The sequence below is a fragment of the Pristis pectinata genome, chromosome 18 (genome assembly GCF_009764475.1).
Source record: "Pristis pectinata isolate sPriPec2 chromosome 18, sPriPec2.1.pri, whole genome shotgun sequence".
NCBI lineage: Eukaryota > Metazoa > Chordata > Chondrichthyes > Rhinopristiformes > Pristidae > Pristis > Pristis pectinata.
The window spans coordinates 5,046,725-5,061,283 of record NC_067422.1 but is presented as its reverse complement, the minus strand read 5'-3'; the positions used below and the strand labels follow the sequence as shown (position 1 = coordinate 5,061,283).

The following is a 14,559-nucleotide window of genomic DNA, read 5'->3' as shown; positions in this document are numbered from 1 at the left end:
CACACAGTGAAATGCATCTTTTGTGTAGATGTTCTGAGGGCAGCCCACAAGTGTCGCCATGCTTCCGGCGCCAACATAGCATGCCCACAACTTCCTAACCTGTACGTCTTTGGAATGTGGGAGGAAACCAGAGCACCCGGAGGAAACCCACGCAGACACGGGGAGAATGTACAAACTCCTTACAGACAGCGGCCGGAATTGAACCCAGGTCGCTGGCGCTGTAATAGCGTTACGCTAACCGCTACACTACTGTCCCAGCCTATCACATTAGTGATGTTAACGAGCCCAGCTTATTGAAGTGGAGGTGTTCTTTCCTTCCTCTCAACTTTAACCTATTTTGTCTTTTTGTTGTAGTTCAATCCAAGAATCTGAGACCCCCAGAGGAACACCTGAAGCCTGAGAATGTATCGCAGCTGTCAGCAAACTCATTCAACTACAATGTGCTTCAGCACCTTGGCCAGTTTCCCCCGCTCCTGTCTAACAGCCAGATCGCAGAGTCCAGCAGCCAGCAGAAAGCAAGTGGAACCAAACCAGTCATGTCGTACGCCAATGCATTGCGGGCTCCGCCAAAGCCTAAACCTCCACCAGAGCCTGCGAAGAAAAATGGCGACCCCCTATCTTTGTTTCAGGAACTCAGCATAGGCAGTTCATCAGGTAGCAATGGGTATTACTCTTACTTTAAATAAAACAAATTTGTTTCCTTTTTAGATTTTAAAATGAGTCAGAACAGTCAGGAATATAGTTTGTTAAAAATATTTAGCAACTCTCTGACAGAACTTCCTGGAAATTTCTTTTTTGTTTTTGTTTTGTTTCATTTTGACAGAAGGGTCTCATCCTGTGTATATTTTACATTACTTTATGTACTTTGTAGTTGATCATAGATTCCTAAATTCAAGATTTATTTCAAAAAAAAACAAAAAAAATCTTTGATATGCATAGGTAAATCTTGTAACAGCTGAGAAAAAAATGGAAAAAAAAGTTTTTAAGCAGAGCATTAATTTTCGAGTCACTTTTTAAGAATACTTCGCTGACATAGAGTAGCATACAGTGCTGGGATTCTGTACTAGAAATGGCCAGCTTACCATGAGGAGGAGATCTACAAAATGTTTCATTTCAAGCAAAGTTTCTTAAAAAATGTTAAATGCATTCTGAAATGTTTTGATCAACTGAAAGATTTTACTCTGTGTAAAGTGTTATTGTAAACAAACTGCTTTTAACTTAAAAATAGGATATATATTTGCATAAACATACACACATGTATATTAAAATTCAGTTTAGACACAAAGCTTTTACTTTTTAAAAAAAAATGGCAGAAATCACTGCAGAAGACGTAAGCACACCTTCATCACATGCTCTGCTTTTTATTTTTGTTTTCTGGGTCAAGCTGACAGCTTTACTTGTTTCACTGTTAATTTGATAGATTTTTTTAAAAAATGAATCATGAAGATTAAATCTAGATATGCTGGTGCTTAGTAGATTATTAACTTTAAAAAAAAATGTGTGAATTTAGTTTAAAGAAAAAAACTTGTTTGGTTTCACTATGCATGTGTAAATGTTTTTAAATCTGGCTTTTTTTCTTTGAAGGGATGCACAATTGTGTAGAACTTCGTAGCTTTTTTGTAGTTTTAATTTTGGTACATTATTTGATGTTTACATTAAAATGTGATGACATACATGAAATTCTAATATTCTAATTTTTTTGTTTTTATGGAAATACAATTACAGAGTGACATCACTTCCTCCATATTTCTGTTTGAAACATTTCCCCCTCCCACCCCCACACGCAGAAAAGGATTAAGTATTGTTATCAGCATTTATCCAGCTATCAATGAGCGTGTGCTACTTCAATGTTCCTCTGTGCTTTTAACCTTATAAATACATTCACGAGTTTTAGGTAATTACAGTTTTCCTTAACTGGTTATCTTCAGAAATGTATCTGTCCTGATAGTGGTTGGGTGGCATTTTATATTCAGGTGTTTTTCTCCTCCTTTTCTCCTTCTCCCATCCCCTTCCCCAACACCCCTTCCCCCAACTTTTAAAGTTTTGATTTGTTACTCTGGGCATTGCAATAGCTGCTGCAGTCAGGAAATGTGTAACACTTTCCATCTGCTTTTATTTTCTTTTGTTCAGTATTAAAATATTTAAATTGTATTTTGTCTGTCTGCCTTTTTCTGTGGAGTTGCTGGAGGCACAGAGCACGTTTGCTCACAGCTGTCTACATTCAACAATACTGTACATCAAACTCCATCCTGCAGGATAGCCTTCATTAGAAAGGGATGCATGTTTAATGTTTTTGTGTGCTATGCAATTGCTATCATAGAGTCTCCAGACAATCAACAAATTTCAAACCATTTTCCTACACAGTGCTGGTACTAACATCTTGGACGTTAATTAATCACAATTAAATCATGTATTTAAAATGGTAATGGGTGTCAAACTACTTCAGAGGTACTACCAAACCCTCAGAGTGACAGAGAGAGATTTTAAGGAGCATCTTAAAGGGAAGAGAATGGCTTAGGGGAGTTTGAGGTCACATTGACCACTTTATATGAAGAAACATGACCTAGTATCAATTCGTCTCATTTGGCTTATGTCCAACCTTCTTAAGATATTATACTGCAGATTTACCTTATACATTCTCTATTAGGGTCACCTCTTTTTTTCTATGCTGAAAACGAGCCAAAACTCTCCAGTCATTCTGCACATCTCTTACCCTTGACACTGGAGATGAGCCTTGTGCCTCTTCATTGGGTCCCACACTTAAATACCTTAGGACTTTCCTGGTGACCAGAAATGGAGCAATGCTCAAGGTGTGATCTCAGCTGGGCCGAGAACAGAACTTCACATCATGATGCTTTAATGCATAATTCATCCAACATTGTCAAAGCCATTACAAAACATTGGTCAGGCCACAACTGCACTAATACACCCAATTCTAACCATGACACCTCGAAAAGGGATGTGAAAGTTCTTGAGAGGGTGTGGAAAAAATTCACTGAAATGATTCCAGGTATGATATTTGCTACAAGGATTAACTGGGGAAGCACCACTGAGGAAAGAAGACTGAGAAAAATAAAAATAGAAGTTGGTTGAAGTACTCAATGGCTGGTCGGGAGTCATCGATGAAAAGAGAAACAGTATATGTTTCAAGTCCAGGATTCATCATCAGAACTGAGAGAGAGAGAAATAACATCACAAAATGCTGGAAGTATCCAGCAGGTCAGGTTGTATCTATCTTGGATCGAAAACCCTTTGTCAGAAGTGGGAAGAAGAGAGAAGAAACTTTTTAATCTGCAGGGAGAAGGGCTATGTCTCTGGTATATCGATGACTGAATTGATGCTGTTTCCTATACTCATGCAGAACGCAACAATTTCTTTAATGTTGCTGCCAATTTCCACCCTGCCCTCACCTTCACATGATCCATCTCTGACTCTTCCCTTCCTTTCCTGGATCTCTCTGTCTCCATCTCAGGAAATAGGCTACTAACATCCATTACCAAGCCTACCAACCCCCATAGCCATTTTGATTGCTCTTTGTCCCACTCTGCCTGCTATAAGGACTCTATTCCATTGTCCCAGTTCCTCTGCCTCTGTCACTTTTGCTCCAGTAATGAGACTTCTGGTGCAGGTGCCTCTGAAATGTCTTCCTCCTCCTCCTCGAACTGAACCTTCTCCCATACTATTGTTAACAAAGCTCTTTACTGCACCTCATCCATTTCCTGTGCCTGTGCTCTCAGCCCTCTCCACAGAGACAGACACAAAATGAAAACAGGGTTCTCAAGCTCCTTGTCTTCCACCCCACCAGCCTCCGAATTCAACAGCTCATTCTCTGCAATTTCAGCCGCCTTCAAAGAGATTCCACCACCAGACATGTCTTCCCCTCTTTTCTCCCTTCAGTATTTTGCAGGAACTATTCCCTTCACGACCCCTGGTCCATTCTTCTGTACCCACCAACACCCCACCCCCCACGCCACTTTCCCTTGCCGCCACAGGCACTGCAACACCTGTCCTTTCACCACTTCCCATTGTCCAGAGTCCTAAGCAGTCTTTCCAGGTGAAACACCCATCCACTTGCACATCTTCCAATCCAGTGTACTGCATTCAGTGTTCACAATGTGGCCTCCAACACTAAAGAAACCAAATGCAGATTGGGTGACTGCAGAATACTTGCATTCTGTCTGCAGGGGCAACCCTGAGCTTCCTATTGCCTGCCACTTTAATTCTCCATCTCACTCCCATTCTGACTTATTGGTCTCTGGCCTCCTGTAGTATTATAGTGAGGGCCAACACAAGCTTGAAGAACAGCACTTCATCTTCCGTCTGGGAATGTGGCAGCCTTCTGTTCTCAATATTGAATTCTAAAACTTAAGGTAACTTGATTTCTCAGTCTGTATCAGCCATCCATCTGTGGTACTGACTTAGCTTGTTTGTTTTTTTTTCCTCCCCCTCTGGAAGTAGAGGACATGCCCAGTCTGACCTGCCTTCCTGCTCTGCATTTCACAATTCCTACATTCTTTTGTCTATGTTCTCACTCTCCAACAGCTTCCATTCACTCACTGACCAGATAACCCTGTTTACAGCTCATCCCCATGATTTACCCCTGTTTTGCCCTATCAAAGACACCCCCTTTCCCCACCATCCTTGCAGCTTAACAGGCTTTTATTTCCTTCCCAGTTTTGACAAAGGATCTTTGAACTGAAACATTAGCTGTGTTTCTCTTCCCACAGATGTGGTCTGGCTTGCTGGGTATTTCCAGCAGTTTCTGTTTTTATTTTAGATTTCCGGCATCTGCATGGATTTTTTTTGTTTTTCCAAGAGAGAAAGCAGGTTAGTTTTCAGTAGCAGAGAAGGTTGAGGAGATTTGATAGTGGTTTGCAAGATCATAACTGATATTGATATATAATGTTCCCATCAAAGTCCAGGGTCAAAGATTCAAAATGATGAGGGAAAGGTATAGAAGAAAGGAAGACAAACTTTTTTTTAAACAAAGTACAAACTTAAATTTGCTTCTTGTGCTGAAGAGGTGATAGAAACAAGTCAGGGCTTTTAATTGGGCCTTTGAGGGAAAATAGTTTGCAGGGCTATTATCCCATTTCTATTAACCTGGCTACATCCCTGATTAAATTGGTCATCTTTGTGACTTTCCATAAATTGTATTAATTTGAGTTTCTTAAAATTAAGGTGGCCTTGGACATACAAGGCCACCAATAGACATCTTTTAACATCTTGCAAATTTCAGAGGAAATTGAAGCATATAAATTTCTTAAAGGGCTTAATAGGCTGCTTGCAGAGAAGATGTTTCCCATGGCTGTGGAGTCTAAGATGAGGGTCAAGACAAAGGTTGCATTTTTGGAATAGGGTGTAGGCATTTTAGGACTGAAATGAAGAGAAATTTCTTCATGCAGAGTGTTGGAAATCTTTGAAATTGAAGGACTGTGGAGGCTCAGTCACAATGTTCCTTGAAAACACAACTTGACAGATTCTCAGGTGTCATCATGGTAGTGCTGGGAAAATGGCTGTTAGATCAACCATGATCTTTATGGCAAAGCAGGCTAGTCCTCTCCTGTTATTTCTTAGTATTTTAAATTCACCAAGATACTACTGCACACCAGATGAGTGAGAATCGAGTCTGTACAATTTTAAATAGTTTTCACCTCTTTGAAATTGTCTACTCTAGCATCTAAGCAAAAAATAGGTTAAAACGTGGTTATTATTTTGTAAAGAATCTATTTCCAATTTTATTAATCAAACGACACCAAATGACAACTAAAATAACAAAATCTCCTTAAATAAAATTCTTATTCAGGCCCGAGATGCATGGGTTCCCGCAAGGTTTCGCACTGAACCAGTAACGTTTGCGCGGGAACCCGAGCACGGCTGCGGCTGATGGCGGGAAATCCCGCCGGGGTTGCGCGCGTGCGGTTGTTCGCTCCGCGCCAGGACTCGCCATTCGGCCAAGTGAACGGGGTTGACGGCTCCTGTGAGGGGGAAAAAAGTCAGTACTTTTACATTATTGTTACTAATTATTTGTTAGCGTGGTTTTAACTTAAATGGTTTAAATAGTTTTTAAACGTCTCCACCCAAGGTGGTCGAGGGTTTGTGGCGCCGGGGCCCTTGGGCATGGTCGAGGCTTCGAGGCCGCTCTCCCGTCGGCTGCGGAGTGCCGGCCCTCCACAGCCAGGATACCCGAATCCAGGCGGCTCGGCAAGTCCCGGACAATCCGCTCCCTTCAGCATTTCCCTACGGCCGGGCCGCATGATGAGACTGTGGGACCGTTGGCCTGGTTTTATTTTGAAGATTGGCGCTCCATCAGCTTTTGATAACCATTCTGAATTGGCTGGACGATTGAGCACAGCCCTTTAATTGATAGTTAACCCCCACGGTGAGGACAGTGATGGAGCTGAAACTGTGGAGCAAAGCATCGATACCAGTCCCTCCCGACCCTCCACCGTTCTGGGGGCGGCTGCAGGGCTCCGGCGGCATTTCAGCAGCGTTCATGGCGATGACTGAGCTCACAGTCATAACATTTATGGTTATCAAAAGAAGCCACGCTACAGATTAATTTTATTTTAATTTTTGTACATTTTTGGTTATTTATTTACATGTTTAATGCAAGAAATACCATGAGGAAACATTTTTCCCAAATGACTGCGTACAAGTATTATGGAAGATAAAATTAAATCATCTGCTGTTAAGACTGAAGGACAATCAAAGAATGGGGAATATAAAGACCACCCTCTGACAGTATAACATAATTATCACACAAGTATTTTAATACATGCATTGTTTAAATTTCTGGCAATGGCATGCAACCTATTAACTCGCACACCGCCTTCATAGTTAGCTGGAATATTAGTGACACAAAATAATAACTGTTGTGGATGATATAATCTTTACAAATCATTCTAATTTTGTATTACCTATTGCACAGAGGTGGCTACTGCTCAGCGTGCAAGTAACACTAATAGGAAATGGCACCATCTGATTTGGTCACAAGTCCCACAGATCGGGAAATTTCGAGGTTCGATTGATTGGCACTGAGTATAGATTGGTCGTTAATGCCGAGACTGGTTGGAGTGGGGTGCACAAGAAAATAGGCAAATACGAGCAGGAGGAAGCCACTACCCCCTCAAGCCTGCCTACCATTCAATAGGCCTCAATTCTTCTTCTGTTCTAGTTCAACATAGCCCTTGGTTCCCAGATCTTTCAAAAATTTATCTACTCATTAAATACAACCAGTGGTCTAGCCTCCACAGCAGTTGGGGTGGAGAATTTCAGTCAGAAATCGTCCTCTGTGAAAAGTTGTTCCCAGGCACCTCAGTTTTAAGTGACTGCCCCCTCTTAGAGACTTCCCGAGTAATGGAAATTTCTCAAGATTTTTCCTGTGTGCTTTGGGATCTTATATGTTTCAGTAAGATCATTCCTCAATCATCTAAACTTCAATGAATATGGATCAAACTTCTGTAACTCTGTGATAGGAAAACCTTCTCATTTCAGGAATTAGCTGAACAAATCTCTTCTGGGTTGCCTCCAATGCTAGCATATCTTGTTAAGTAAGGATACCAAAACCATACAGGGTACCATGGGTATGGCCTCACCAAAACCTTGATAATTTTAACAGTAGGGAAGAGAGATACACAATGCGTAAAGGAATACGGGCCTAGTGCCTTTGTGATTAATGTAGATAGGCATCATGGATGAGGTGGGCCGAAAGGGCCTGCTTCTGTGCGATATAATTCTATGAATGTTCCCTACTCTTGATTCCTGGTATCAAGTGTGTCAGCAAATCTGAGCAGGCTCGATCTTTAATGTCCCATTGTCAAATATCTTCTGTACGTAGTCCAGACTTTAGATATGAAGGACAGTTGGGCAAAATGCCAACAGACCACTAGAAAAATCTGTATGATTCAGAGGAAGAGTTCAGCTGAAATATCTTTGTTTAAATTATTAAACACACTTTGTAGCATAGCTAAAAATGAACCTTGGCTAATGGATTTTTATTTTAAAATTTTTGGTCCAGCAACTATGCTTTTGTGTGAAAGAGTAAATAATCCCATCATTATGACCGGATCTAAACAATTTCTTTCAATTGCTATTTTATCTTAAATGTTATTTTAATATCTCTAATGTCTTCGTCATCTTGTAGTATATCTAATATAAATTAGCCAAACTATAGTTTTATACAAAGTACCTTGGACTGGAATGAGAAATGTTTTCATAGGTTGGTGAATCTGTGTAATTCGCTACCATAGAGGGCTGTAGAGACCAGGTCACTGAATATATTTAAGAAGAAGTTAAATAACTTTCTAGATGCAAAAAGTTTCAATGAATAGGGGAGAGAATGGGAATATAGTATTGAGATAGGAGATTGGCCAAATTGAACGGGTGAACAGGCTCAAAAGGTTGAATGGCTACATAGAACATAGAAAACTTACAGCACAACTCAGGCCCTTTGGCCCACAAAGCTGTGCCGAACATGTCCCTATCTTAGAGACTTTATAGCCCTCTATTTTTCTAAACTCCATGTACCTATCCAAAAGTCTCTTAAAAGACCCTATCGTATCCGCCTCCACCACCGTTGCCGGCAGCCCATTCCATGCACCCACCACTCTCTGAGCAAAAAACTTACCCCTGACATCTCCTCTATACCTACTCCCCAGCACCCCAAACCTGTGTCCTCTTGTGGCAACCATTTCAGTCCCGGGAAAAAGCCTCCGACCATCCACATGATCAATGCCTCTCATCATCTTATACACCTCTATCAGGTCCCCCCTCATCCTCCGTCGCTCCAAGGAGAAAACTCCGAGTTCACTCAACCTGTTTTCACAAGGCATGCTCCCCAATCCAGGCAACATCCCTGCAAATCTCCCCTGCACCCACCCACCCACCCCCCCCCCCCATGGCCTCCACATCCTTCCCAATAGTGACGCGACCAGAACTGAGCACAGTACTCCAAGTGGGGTCTGACCAGGTTTCTCAATGACACATCATGCTAACCATTTAGTGCTTCTTGCACAACTTGTACCTGGAGCATGCTGAACATGAGCAGGAATAACAGCAGGCCCAGATATCTTCCATCATTCTCATTGGATCTTGCCTGACTAGGAGGAACACCGTTGGTGGTTCAGTATGTTTGTGCATATTTAATACAAAGAGTCTATCATGCAGTGAAAATGCAGCAACTCAAAGGACAGTGAAATAATAAAACATTGCAACAATGGAGGTGAAAGAGATAATTCATATCTACCAAACTCCTGTGTAAAAGTGGTTTTACGATATCAAATAGTCCATTTACTTGGTGATTATGATACATCCAATGTGTGGTGTTTTTATTTATATTTCACCCTGTGGATTGGATTATTGCAGTTAATTTCCCAAATCAGTCAATTACAAATATCAACACAGTACACTGAGCAGAGTGAAGCTTTACTGTGAGGTTGAGCAGACTTTTTGATTTGCAATTTAATCTGTTTTTCGAAGTACAATAATAAATACGGGTATTTATACTCATTAAACAAAACCTGCAGCAAATTGTTTTAAGAAATAAATTTCTTGAGAACCATTAATCTGGAGGGGTATATGAGAGAGAGACTCTAAGGAAAATTAGATGTTGTGCAAATCTGAATTTCTTGAACTTCAAAGCTATTCAGATAGGCTGTTCAAAGCCTTAATGTTTGGTCTGCAGTTGTGAGAATCTAACAGTGAGATCTGCTGAAGTGACCCCGTTTTTCCCTTCACTTTTGTGAATCAGACAATTACATTCAAGTGAATCGAACACTGAGATCTGGAAATGGACAATCTGCCAAACAGTATAGCCACAACAGATACCTATTGCACCTTCCACCTCCAAAGATTCATCACCAAATGTGTGTTTTATTAGTGCGCACATTCGGAGAACAACTTTTTCTGAGTCTTTACCACTGATAAAGAAAAGCATTGATTAAATAACACTGAAAACTTGCATCAGCCATCTGAAAGGTTTAGGCTTTGACCAACCTGGCAAATTAACCTCCCAATAATTAACATTTTCTGATTTTATTTTGGAATTTTAGCATTATCTAGCAATCTTAATTTACGTTTTACAAAGCAAAATACTGCAAATATTAGAAAACTGAAATTAAAAATGTGAATAGAAAATGCTGGAAACACTCTGCAGGTCAGATTGGCTAGCTGACCTCCTGAATATTTTCTGCTTTTATTTCAGTTTCCTTTTCTCATTTTATTTAAAAATGTATAAGCTGTTAATCAGATATATATAATTTATGTCACTTTTTTTTTAGAAATAAACTCTGATACCACATATCGCCTTGAAGCCCCATCACAATCTTCTCCAGAATTTGGGAGCCTTATCCCTGCCTGTAAACCCGTTGTAACAAAGTGTTGATGTTCCTCTGCTTTTTCACTGCTCCGGAGGTGCATCCATGCATGTCTCCCATGGGTTTTGGGGCATGCGTGGCAGAGAGATCAGGAGGAGGGTGATCCCACCAAGGAAGAGGATGACAAAGGCAGCGCAGGCACAGGCAAAGGACCAAGAATATTCATATTGGGTCCAAATGGTCTCCTTGCTGTCTATCATCCGTTTCACTGACTGCCGCATGACTTCCGCAGAGATTATAATGCATAGGCCTGAAATAAAGCCAGACAGAGAGAGTCAGGAGCAAGATGCAACAACGATGGGTGAATTTCACATTCAGAGACCAAGCTCAGCCTTAATTACCATCCCAGCACTCACTATTTTGACCCAGTGATTATTCTTCAAAACAGTGATACAAGAGGGAGATTTTTCATTGTAAAGTATTCTACTGCCTAAGGACAAGGAGGAGTTGATGATCTTCCAGACCCCTCCATTGTCAACTGAGTCACGACTTTCAACCCAGTCTGAGATCTGGTCAGTTGCTCCCTGCCCCAGGGACAGCTGTTAAACTGCCCACTTTTCACATGTGTCTTGATAAATGAATAGTGAAGGGTTGAGTGAGTCATGACTATGTGCAGGATGCAAATAAATCATGCAACCTATACCTCCTGTTCAATTTATGACAAGTATTTGGTGAGTAAAATTATCTATCCAAGTAAGTGAGCCATCGCAGTAAGTGAGCCAAACAGATGGCACATAGATAATTTTCACCCAGTGGGTGAGGAATTACATCCCAGTGACTGGCATTATTTCCAAGGCTGGATGTTACTACAGTATGACATCCTCTGGGAAGAGGATAGACTTATCCATGCACATTTAGGAATGCCTTGTAAGTTGCTGATGATAACGGCGCATTGGGGACGACAGGACAGTTGGGACTAAACTGCACAACCAGCATAACTGAAGTTAAAGGACTGAGAAATACCTAGAGGCAATGTTAAGGGAGAGCTTTGAATGGGGTAGCTAACGTCAAATCAGATGCAAAAAGCCTGAAATAAAAGACGGGGGAAAGTAAGTAAAAGTAACTATAAAGCTTGGTATTTTTTGATAGTCCAAGAACAATTCACTAACTAAAGGAAGGTGACTTCATTCTTCTAACTCTTCACATTATAAGCAGAGACGTTGATTGGTGTTATCAACAATTATCGTGGCATTAAAGGAGTATTAATGCTGCTAATCACCAGACTTTATCAATGTTTAATGTGCAACTGCAGCAATTTCATCAAATGCAACAGGAAATTAAGGGTGAGATGTCCTTTTCGCAGCTTTAGAAACAGTGGCATAAATTTGCCAGCAACTAACAGCCATTTGCAATTCACATAATAATCTATTTCTCACAGAAAGCTGCTGTTTGCTTGTTCATAATTGTGACTGGTGTTCACACATGGGGTTTTCAGCAAATTCTGACACATTAAGATTTTCTGGTTCCTTTCATTTGGTAGTATCCTTTCCATCTTGTTTCAGAACAGTTGTGAAACACCCTTTTTGTTGAGCATTAATATTAATAAGAAGAAACTTTCAACAAAAATAAATTGACCCAAAAGTGGAGGTGTTGCTGTTAACTACCTGATCACACCACAGAGAGGGACACACCTGAGAAGATGAAGAACATGCCAGCTGGTTTCAAGAAATAATCCAGTCTCTTGCTGAAGGATAGGAGGGTGCAGAATGTGCCCAGCATCATAAACCCCACACTGATGATGGCAATGGCTGCTGCTGATATGCTGTACTCTGTGGAAAGAGCAACGGGCAGGAAAGCTGTGGGTTATTTCAAATTAAGTATGCTGGGTGGTTCACACGCTGTTCTAAATTCCTACTCTGTTCTTCCAGAGAAATTGATACTGGGATGCCAGTGAATATGCAAAGTGACAGCAATGGTCTCAACTAAATGTCTCTCAACAGTAATCCTCTTCTTACATTTATCTTTGCACAAATAAAGATTTGCATTTGCCTTTCACATCCGAAAGCACTTTAGGAAATTACTTCACTTCTATAATATGTTTCTTGTAAAAAAACCAAACTCAGTTGCCAATTTGTGCAGAGCAAGATCCCACAAATAGCAATTTGTTTTTTGTTTAGAAAAGTTGATCGAAAAAGAAATGTTTATCTGGATTCTAATTCTCTTTTGAATTAATGCCATGGGACCTTTTTTGTGAACTTAAGAGAGGAAATTGCCCTCCATTTAATGTCTCATTGGAAAGACTGCATAGGAGTGCCAGCATAGAGTTTTGTGTTCAGACCTCCGGAATGTGTCTTGTACCCAGAGCAATCTAGCTTCGATGTGAGAGTGCCACTGTCCGAGCTCTACTGTTGCTACAGAATAAAATGAAAGGATCCTAGGAAATTAGTTTGTACTACAAGGCTCAGAATAGCCTAGGAATGTAAAAGGCATTAGACCTATTTTCAAATGTAAGGGACTTATTTACTGCAGCAGTCTAGCTTATGTGAAATATCCATTGTGGCACTTAGCAGAGATCAGAGAACCTGTAGGTTTGACTCTTGATTTGTGCTGAGGTGCATGAGCTCAGCCACATTGTCTATACACTGGCTGAAGGCTAATGAACTATAGCCAGTGAGCCAACTGGGAAAGTGCACTAGATGTCAATGGAGCATGGAATCATTTTCAATTGTGAGATCCATCCTAACAGAATGGGCTCCATGAAGGTTACCACATCAATCAAATTGCTGCATCTCTGGAAATGAATCAGTGCCTTCAGAACAGAAAGGGAAAAACCTGGTGAAGGTTCAATGTAGTGAACTGTTCCCCATTTAGGAACACTGAATATAGGAACAGGAGAAGGCCATTGAGCCTGTTAAGCCTGTTCCATCATTCATTGAAATTAGAGCTAGTATTTGTTATAACATCAGAAGCCCACCTCTTTTTCTTAATATCTTTGATTGGCATGAATCAATCTTAGATTTAAATCATTTGTTAATTTCAAAATAGAATTTCAGATTTCTACTACCTTTTGTGTATTTATGTTTCCACATTTTATTCCTGAAAGGCATGGCTTGAATTTTCCAACCATATCTCCTCACCCTAGGCTCCTCAATTAGGAAATATGGAGAGTTGTGTGCTACATTTATTTTATTATAATAATCAAGTGATTGTCAGGATAAAGATGTTAGTAGAATAATTAGCCGAATTCAACTCACTACCAAGAAGGAGCTCAGCATTGTCGTTGCTTACCTTTCTGAGTGGTAATTTGGAACATCTCTGCATTTTCTCCTGATGTGAAGTGTTTGAAATACGTGCAGTTATATTCTGAACAAACACAAAAGAACAGAAATTAGGAAAGAAAGTAAGCATTGGGACTTAATTATGGATCAATTTATTTGGGACAAGCACCATCTAACCTGTCCGTTTCACTTGTTTAATGAATACAGATTTTCTTCCACCATGGAGTCTACTCAGTTGGCCCAAAGTTTCTGAGCAAAGTTCTAATCAAAATGTTTCCCAACTTTTACAAGTATTCAAAAGAAGCTCTAATACATTTATTCAAATCTACTTTGAATCTGTATTTCAACTGCCTTTCTTCCACATTCTCTTCCTGAATTAGTTGAACCAGACTGGGGCATATCCTGAGTCCTCTGTGCACCTCTGCAGGCATATATCCTGTCATGGATGTGGAGCCAGTCTGTAGCACAGAGGAAAATTTATGAATTGATGAATCGTAGTAACACCTGATCTTTCCGTGACTTGCTTCTTTAGTGCCTTTTTCACTGATGCCTCAAATTGTCCAAGTGAGGCTGGATGATAAAAGGGATGTGAAGTGATGTAATCCCATTTCATTTCACAAAATGTTCAAATTTAATGATAGGAATCACAGGTGCAATCAAACATTGTGAAAATAGAGCTGAATTCCCCCATTATGCATTCAGAAGTAATGAATGACCCTAATACTTTACTTCAATACTTCAGCTTTCCTCTATCACCAGGAAGCTGTACCTTTCTCACAGCAGGCCCATTGGACATGCTGGACAGACCTCACAAGCCACTTCTACATTTGGAGTGGTGTTCTCATGGCTGTAATCTGGTGGCTGGCTTTTCCAAATCCTCATCTATGCAAAGACAAAGCTACGAGCTACTACTTGCATGTTAACAATGCCCAAGTACTCTTGGTGAAGTTCCCATATTCTTCTGC

At 40.5% G+C, this 14,559-nt stretch overlaps 2 protein-coding genes across 7 annotated transcripts in view; one reads left to right on the top strand and one right to left on the bottom strand.

Annotated features, from left to right (window-relative positions):
* Nucleotides 1-2,151, top strand: part of helz (helicase with zinc finger) — a 246,256-nt gene extending 244,105 nt beyond the window's left edge. For all 6 annotated transcript variants that reach the window (XM_052033181.1, XM_052033180.1, XM_052033179.1 and 3 more), the window contains one exon: nucleotides 355-2,151. In XM_052033181.1, coding sequence (XP_051889141.1) covers nucleotides 355-686 — 332 coding nt within the window. In that variant the 3' untranslated portion in view covers nucleotides 687-2,151. The remainder of the gene's footprint in view (nucleotides 1-354) is intronic.
* A 6,768-nt stretch (nucleotides 2,152-8,919) lies between these two features.
* LOC127580041 (voltage-dependent calcium channel gamma-1 subunit-like) overlaps nucleotides 8,920-14,559 on the bottom strand; it is a 37,709-nt gene continuing 32,069 nt past the window's right edge. Inside the window, exons 2-4 of the mRNA XM_052033185.1 lie at nucleotides 13,605-13,679; nucleotides 12,008-12,145; nucleotides 8,920-10,626 (exon numbers count right to left, since the gene is read on the bottom strand). Of these exons, the coding sequence (XP_051889145.1) occupies nucleotides 10,400-10,626; nucleotides 12,008-12,145; nucleotides 13,605-13,679 (440 nt within the window). The 3' untranslated portion in view covers nucleotides 8,920-10,399. The remainder of the gene's footprint in view (nucleotides 10,627-12,007; nucleotides 12,146-13,604; nucleotides 13,680-14,559) is intronic.